We start from the raw sequence: 8,220 nt of genomic DNA, 5'->3' as shown, positions 1-8,220 counted from the left end.
GTAACTCACTAAGCCTTCGAGCTTACATATATCAATTATTGTTTCAGGTACTTCTGATGATTGCGGGAAGGCGAAGGCATGATAGTGCACTTCCTTATGTTTTTATGATTTGATTCTGGGAAACTCTGACATTAAACCGTTTTGAAAACATATTTGTAATAATTATTGATTTTTGAATGACTTAAAAAGTTTTAAATTGGCATGATTTTCATGGGTGTTACATTTATACAAATGTGTGCCTTACTTAGCTAAAGTAAATGTCGATCAAACACAAATAGCTTTTGGTGATGAACAAATTAACATCTTGTAAATTTGATCAAAAAGAGAGTATGAAGGCTTTGGCACACATGTTAGTAGTTGATGAACTTCCATTTAGTTTTGTGGAAGGTGGGGGCTATAAATATTACTATAGTGTTACTCAACCAATGTTTAAAATTCCATGTAGAAATGTACAAGTACAACCGATACCTACTAATTGTTTCAAGAAGAAAAAGAAAAACTTCGAAGTTTTATTTAAAAAAACGTTGGTAGGATTTGTTTGACCACCGATACTTGGACTTCTACACAGCAATCAAGTTATATGTGTCTCACCGCCCACTTTGTAGACAATGAATGGAAATTGAAAAAAAAAAGTGTTGAGTTTTTGTCCTCAAGAGAGTCATCGTGGGGTTGATATTGGATTAGTGGTTGAGAAATGTTTAATAGATTGGAGAATAAAAAATGTTTTCACAATTTCCGTTGACAACGCAAGTGCTAATGATGTGGCAATTGAGTTTTTTAAAAAAAATCTTTCAAAATTCCAACAAGTGTCTCTTAAATGGGAAATGGACACACATGGGATGTGTTGCCCATATTTTAAACTTGGTGGTGCAAGATGGTATTAAAAAGGTTGATAAGCCGGTTGAGATAATTAGATGGACGGTAAAGTGGATTAGGCAATCACCTTCAAGTATTGGCAAATTCACCAAGTTTGCTAAGCTTGTTAATTCGGGTACAACGAAACACTTGGTAAGAGATATTCCAACAAGATGGAACTCTACTTATCGTATGTTGAATATTGCCCAAGCTTATGAAAAAACTTTTGAGAGATACGATCTAGAGGAATATGAGTTTCATTCCGACATTGAAAAGGCGGGTTTATCGATTCCTTCACCGAGCGATTGGCAACATGTTAGGCATTTTTGTCATTTTTAAAAACCATTTTCTGATGTTACTGAAAGGATTTCCGGGACACTATACGTGACATCAAACACGTGCATTGAATATATTTATTCCATTCGTACACTATTGGATGATGTTATTTCCGATGCTAGCCTTTGTGATATTGCATTGGCAATGAGAGTAAAGTTTGATAAGTAATTTGGCGACATAGAAAAAATGAATATATTGCTCTACTTTGCTTTGATTCTTGGCCCGAGGAACAAAGTAAAGTATTTGATTATACTACTTGAGGATCTTTATGGAAAAGAAAAGATGGAGGAGAAAAAGAAATATATTATGGATTCTATGTATGAATTATATAATGATTACATTAGAATTCATTCTGCAAGTACTACTTCTAGTACTACCGGGTCTAGTAATTCATCGTCGATTTTAGGGAAACGCCAAAATCCAGATGCTACGACACCAAAACCAACATTGAGAAATAAACTAAGAGAAAAGATGAAAACAAACATAATTTAATCAATTGGCGAGTTAGAAAAGTATTTAAAAGAAAGTTTTGAAGAAGACTCGTCAATGTTTAACATTTTAGAGTGGTGGAAAGTGAATAGTCCAAGATTTCTGATTCTATCCTTGATGGCTAAAGATTTGTTTGCCATTCCCGTCTCAACTGTGGCTTCAGAATCTGTTTTTAGCACCAGCGGGAGGGTTTTGGATCCGTATAGGAGTTCTTTGACTCCTAAGATTGTTGAAAGTATAATTTGTACCCAAGATTGGCTTCAGGGTGGTATAAGTGACAACATCGATTTTGAACAAGATTGGGAAAACCTACAAGAAATTGATAAAGGTAGTTGTTTATCTTTAATATTTTTTAATATTTTGACATGTTATGTTTTGTCCTTTTAATGCTTATACTATTTGTATAGGATTGGGAGAAGTTGGTACGTCTAATTAGAGCTCGGATTGGATACGGAAATGAATATGACACCATGAAGATGCAAGACTTTTTTTTGTTATGTTTAGATTTTTATGTTTTGAGTTGGGTTATGACTTATGAATTTTACTCTTTTGTTATGTTTAGACTTTTATTGTTTAGTTGGGTTGTGTTTAGACTTTTTTTGTTGTGTTTAGACTTTAATTATTTAGACTTTTTTTGTTGTGTTTAGACTTATTATTCCATGCTAATCATATTCATGGCTTTTTTTTTTATCAAAATTTGGATTGGAATTAAAAAATTACATAACATATTATAATGATTTGTATTGTTATTATATATATACTTTTTAATTGTATGAAGTATTTTCCTACCCAATTCTTTATTAAACCAACCAAAATGTAAAAAAAAATGTCACTTAAGAAATTTTCGGGTATACCCGATAATTACTCGACCCGACCTCAAACCCGAATACCCGAATACCCGAATTTCAATATAGGTCGGGTAACGAGTATTATTTTCTTAAGGAAATACCCGTTCTACCCGACCCGTTCTACCCAAAACCCGAAAATTTTACCCAATCGACACCCAGTAGTACTAACTTCCCGATCTTGCGAGTTGTGGTATAGTCTACTTGATTAGCGATGTGAGTTTTCTCAGTATACTATGTAATATGCTAGTTTTCTTTGTGACTCTTGCATTAAAGACCATGGAGGTACCATGACAATCGTATAAAAAAACATGAGGGACCATAGAAATTACATAAAAGACTATGGGGGACCATAACAGGAAAAACTGCAGGGTGACTGTAACAACGAAAATTATCGTAAGACTATGGGTGTTGCTTTAAATATACCCCTAGGGCAGGCTCACAATTATGTATGATATGTGGTATTTTAGGAATCTCATTAAACTTGTACTTACGATTTTATGTTTAAATGTTTCAACTACTTCTAGTAGCAAAGGGAAAAAATCGACTTGATTACACTGCATCCACCAATGGTTTCGCACTTTACGATTTTGGGATTACTCTAATGTTTTTATAAAAACTACAAAGTCATGTTTTGAAGTATTTAATTTTATGGATTTTATGTAATGGTTTTATTACTTTAAAATGACATTTGTATTAGTTAGATTACTCTATTTCCAAGAAATTTAAGATGCACAAAAAGTCATTAGGTCGTTAGTTAATCACAACTATTGTTAAAACTCAATTCTTATTACTAGGTTTTTATTCAATAATGGTATCGGTTCTTCTTCGAGACTGAGGATTTTTTTTAAAAAAAATTTCTCTGCAATTGCTTGGATTTGTGTTCAAAATTTATGTGTTTTTTTATTAGTTATTTGGGTTTAATAAGTTAGAACAGACAGTAGTTAGATCTATATTAATCATCATATTCGACCTCCATCTTCATGAGAAGATGAATCATCATATTATGTCTAATGACAACAAGATGAGATCTATGGTTTAACGACCACAAAGCCTTAAATTAAACAATTTAAAAAATAAAAGGTTTTAAGAAACTAAAAAAAATAATATAGTTTTTTTTAAGAACTATAGATATATATTGGGTTTTTCTAAGGTTTTCTTCCTTAAAATGACTTTATTAACATGTATATATATAATTTTAAGCTTTTAGTCTAAAAAAACATCCCTTTTAAAACAAAATGAAAAAGTTCATAACCATTTAGTGACATAATCCATATCTAAAACGTTGGATTTGCTAGGGCAACTAACAAGCACTTTTAGGGAATAAAATGTTTTGCGTTTTTAAAATTCAAACACAATTTATTAATATTTGTTTTCCTGTAACATTATATATCTAAATGATGACAACTTATGTAGGGCTGACAAAATTGTACCACGGAAAACCAACCAACATGTTACCAACCGAACCAAAAAACTTGGTAGTCAATATATTTGGTAGCCAACATGTTTGGTTGGTAGTACCGTACCAATTGATAAATGTTAGTACGGTAATGGTACAAAAATTTGAATATCATGGTAATATCGTACCAACCAATTCATTTATTATATATATATATATATATATATATATATATATATATATATATATATATATATATATATATATGAAATCGTATATTTCAACTACTAATTGTGTTTAGTATTTACAGTTTTAATAACATTATATTAGTCATTTGATTGAATTAGTCGATAGTTATTACCACGTTAAAACACAAAATTAAAACGTTACTTTAGCTTTACTTTAGTATAATTCTTTTGTAAACAAAAAGATCTAAGTAACTAATTTCTATACTAAACATTAAAATCCCGATGTCTTTATTTTAGTAGAATTCTTTTGTAAACAAAAAGACTACGTAACTAATTTCTATACTAAACATCAAAATCTCAATGTCTTTGTTTATTTTGAAATCTTCCAGTAGAAAATTAAAGAACGGTATATATCATTACCAATTTGTACCAACCAAACATATATCAATTGGTATATACCATTACCAATTTGTACCAACCAAACATGTTGGTAGCCAAATAAATTGGTATAAGTATAATTTGTACGGTACCAATAGAAATTTTTTTATATCAATTATAATTGCGAACCAAAAGAAATTACATAAAAATGGGAACTAAGTTGACCACAACTCAAGAAACGGAAAAAATCTTATTAACAGCGACTTCAATTAGGCCTCAAGAACTACCTAAATCGCCAAAATTAAAAATTACACATAAAAAATGGAAGAAATAAAGAAGTTGAAAAATGAGGTACATAAATTGTGGACGAGCAACAATCAGATCGTCAATCGAGAAATTGACGGCTGAAACGATATCTCGCCATCTTTACTTTATCCATCAGTTGTCAAAATGAAGAGACAATTCATCAATGTCACTCAGACTTATCAACAGAGGAATAGAAATAGTAAAAAAAATTGCTCGAAATTATAATAGAAATCAAAGTTTTCTTGATAAGAAATAAGAAAAACATACTACAGAACAAAGAGATGAATTCAAAACCAACCTGAGTAGATAGCAAAATGGATACAAGAGAAACAGCCGCTTACTTATAAAGAGAAGAGGCGTGATAAAAATAAAAAGAAACCCTAGATGCCCTTCATGGACATTTACGTTCTTGCCCCTTATTAGCATTTTCCCTTGCCGATGCAAATCCAAATATCGGTCTCCTATTTTACAAACAATCAATTACAACATTATTGTAAATTTTGATAATTTTTTTTTTTATCAATCATACTAATTAAACGAACATTCAAATATAATCATGAATTCGATTTTATAAGTTTCATCGTTAGAAAAGGTAAAGACCATGGGGGAGCCCACGGAATGAAGGTATAAGACCCTGGGGGAGCCCACGACATCCTTATATGTTGGTATGCATGGCTTATGTGGTAGAGATAATTTGTATAGCTAATATGATATGTGATATGTGGTAGAGATAGATTTTTTAGCTAATATGATATGTGTTATGTGGATTGTGTGTGGGGTATGCTTTGGGGGACTCATTAAGCTTTGTGCTTACGGTTTACAGTTTTGGTTTCAGGTATCATCGATTTGGAAAAGAAGGGTTTGGATTGATCGCAGTGCACACACCTACGTTTTCCGCAATGAATGATTTTGGGATGAACTCTGATAAAAAATTTTAATTAACAATGTTTTGGAATGATTGGAATAAATGATATTATGTTTGGGTCGTATTAAAAATGAAATTTTTACCCCTGATTTTTGGGTCGTTACAAGTTGGTATCAGAGCCTTTGGTTTGAGGGATTTGGACATACTTTCGGGGGTGTCCGAACTCAAACTGAGGATCTGTAAAGTTTTTAAAAAGAAAAATGTTTTCAAGGAAAAAGTTTTCTAAGACAATAAAGGGTGTGGTGCATGTAATCAACCGAGCTCAAGTAAGTTTCCCCAGAATACCCATATATGTTATTTGTTATGACTTTGTTTATGAATCTGTGAATCGCATGCTAGTTAGGGCTAGGGGAGATGCATGTATATGTTGTATGAGCTGGTAGACTTGCATGCTAGTGCTGAGTAGTCAACAATAGATTGGCCTGATATGTGGTGCTTGTAGCATTGGGAATATTGGATGCCATGCTATAATGAGAATGATTATCGGTATTAGTAACTGCTACATGTATGCTTTCAAAATTGTATACGGTTAGGATCTTATAGCCTTAGAATAATTGATTTAGCCTTATTTCCTGTTCCTCGTCTGGTTGTGGTCCTAGGGTAGAGTCTATTATTCGACAGTCTATTAGATCTTGTTCTGTGTATAATTTGCATGCATAAGGCAGCCGATAGTGAGGATGGATGGATGTGGATAGCACGAGTTGCGATGTGTGGGCTGTAGGTTCTATGATAGTTCTTTGGATCAGAGTGCTTATACACGAATGTTGCTTGCTTTATGCTTTGTGGAACTCTTGAGTGATGGGAGTCAGCTACTAAGCGGATATGACGATATCCAGAAGGTGGATGGTTGGCATCATGAGGAGTTCTCCAGCAGCTGATGGCAGGGCGAGGTTGGGAACCTAGGAAAGCCTAGGATATGCTCCAGTGAGTTAGTGAGGCGGTCCGGTGAGGTTGGGAACCTAGGAAAGCCAAGGATATGCTCCAGTGAGTTAGTGGGGCGGTCCGGTGAGGTTGGGAACCTAGGGGGAGCCTAGGAATTGCTTTGGTGGGTATTGTGTTGCTGTTTAGCGGATATTTGGTGCACCAGTGGATTAGGTGACTTAGAGGATTCGGGGGGATTGTTGAGGAAAGTATGGATAGGTGTGGAAGGTAGTATGGGCCCGTACTACTGAAAGCACATGATCTATACTCGAATCGGTGAGAGTCTTGGTGAATCTAAGAAGCTTATGTGAAGGAGAATTATTGGTTATGCTCTGATGTTGAGGATACCTACTTTGCCATATAAGGATGATCACGCATGGGTAGGACCAGGGTTTGGTCCCGGCTCCGGTGGTGAGCCAGTTAGCGGAAGGACTGCTAGGATTTCGAGTTCGCCTTGGATATCGTGTTGTCACAACTTGAAAATTTAAACCTAGCAAAGCCTAAACTGTAACACCCCGTTTATTTATTAGATAAATAAATTAATTAATGAACGAATAGTAGCCCTAAAATAAATAATTATGTATAAAGGATGGTCTCGAAGAGCTAAATTGTCACAATTTTAGAGATTGGGGGTAAAAAGTGTAAGTTTTGGACTGGTTTCGTAATTAATTATGAAGGCAGGGACCGCTTGATAAACTATCGGGATTTAATTTGAATAGATTTTGGGAAACAAGGGCTAAATGGTAAATTCCAGATTCAATTTGTAAAGTTTTCTGAGGGCATGGGCTATTTGGTAAGTTTTGAGATTTATTATGAAAAGATTTATGGAAATAGGGGTTAAAAAGGTAAATTTCGGACTCCATTTGAAATGACTTTAGAAGGGAGGGACCATAGTTGTTGTTATGGGAATATGTTTTGAAGGAACCGGGTATATAGCCTTAACTTCACCAGTTATCAACCCTAAACCTAGTTATTATGTCTCAGCCGCCGCCGCCTGTTTTCTTTCATCCCCCGATCATCCATGGCCGCCAACGACTACCACTCAGCCGATCGCTGCCGTTCCAGGCCGATGCCTTGCTGCCGAGTCGAGTTCTTATCGCTGTCGGAGAACCACCGGGATGAGTTCGCCATCACTATTTCTGCCGCGGCCAAGGACGAGGGCCAACCTCGTGCCGTCGTTCGGTCGGACCACTGTCGCTGTTGCCGACGTGAGCTGAAGTTGAGGAGTCGACGTCGTGACAGTAAGAATCCAGTCGAGCAGCATTCGTAGCCGTCGTTTTCGTCTTCCGGTGGAGGCGTAACCTCCGTTCCCCCACTGTAGTCGTTCCTTCTTCCTCTTTTGTCCCATCGTTGGCTGATGTTGCCGCCTTCTTGTGTCTCTGCCGTTCGTTGAACGCCACCAGGTGGGTGGCTGCTTCCGGATTCCGACCAAAGCGCATAGGGGTCGTTACCCTAATCTGCCGCCACTAGCTACCATGGAAGGTGGCTGTGCGTGCTTTGGTGTGTGTTTTTTATTGCTACAAAGGAGTGGGTGTCGTGTGGGGTTTGGTTGATGGCCGAAAAATGGAAAAGATACCC

General features: G+C 35.3%; 1 protein-coding gene and 1 non-coding gene across 2 annotated transcripts; one reads left to right on the top strand and one right to left on the bottom strand.

The window, feature by feature from the left end:
* Positions 1 to 834: 834 nt before the first annotated feature.
* On the top strand, positions 835 to 1,359 carry LOC145131175 (zinc finger BED domain-containing protein RICESLEEPER 1-like). The gene is made up of 2 exons (XM_079065908.1): positions 835 to 1,175; positions 1,221 to 1,359. Exons 1-2 carry the CDS (start codon positions 835 to 837, stop codon positions 1,357 to 1,359), a joined length of 480 nt encoding a protein of 159 aa, XP_078922034.1.
* A 3,491-nt stretch (positions 1,360 to 4,850) lies between these two features.
* On the bottom strand, positions 4,851 to 4,978 carry LOC145151867 (small nucleolar RNA snoR111). The gene has a single exon (XR_013732417.1). It is a non-coding gene; the product is annotated as a small nucleolar RNA snoR111 (small nucleolar RNA).
* Between the last annotated feature and the right edge of the window lie 3,242 nt (positions 4,979 to 8,220).

The sequence above is a fragment of the Lactuca virosa genome, chromosome 1 (assembly GCF_052849685.1).
Source record: "Lactuca virosa cultivar CGN04683 chromosome 1, Lactuca_virosa_CGN04683_v6, whole genome shotgun sequence".
In the NCBI taxonomy this organism is placed as follows: Eukaryota; Viridiplantae; Streptophyta; class Magnoliopsida; order Asterales; family Asteraceae; genus Lactuca; species Lactuca virosa.
Note: the sequence above shows the minus strand (reverse complement) of the source record. Positions and strands in the feature narration are given on the sequence as shown.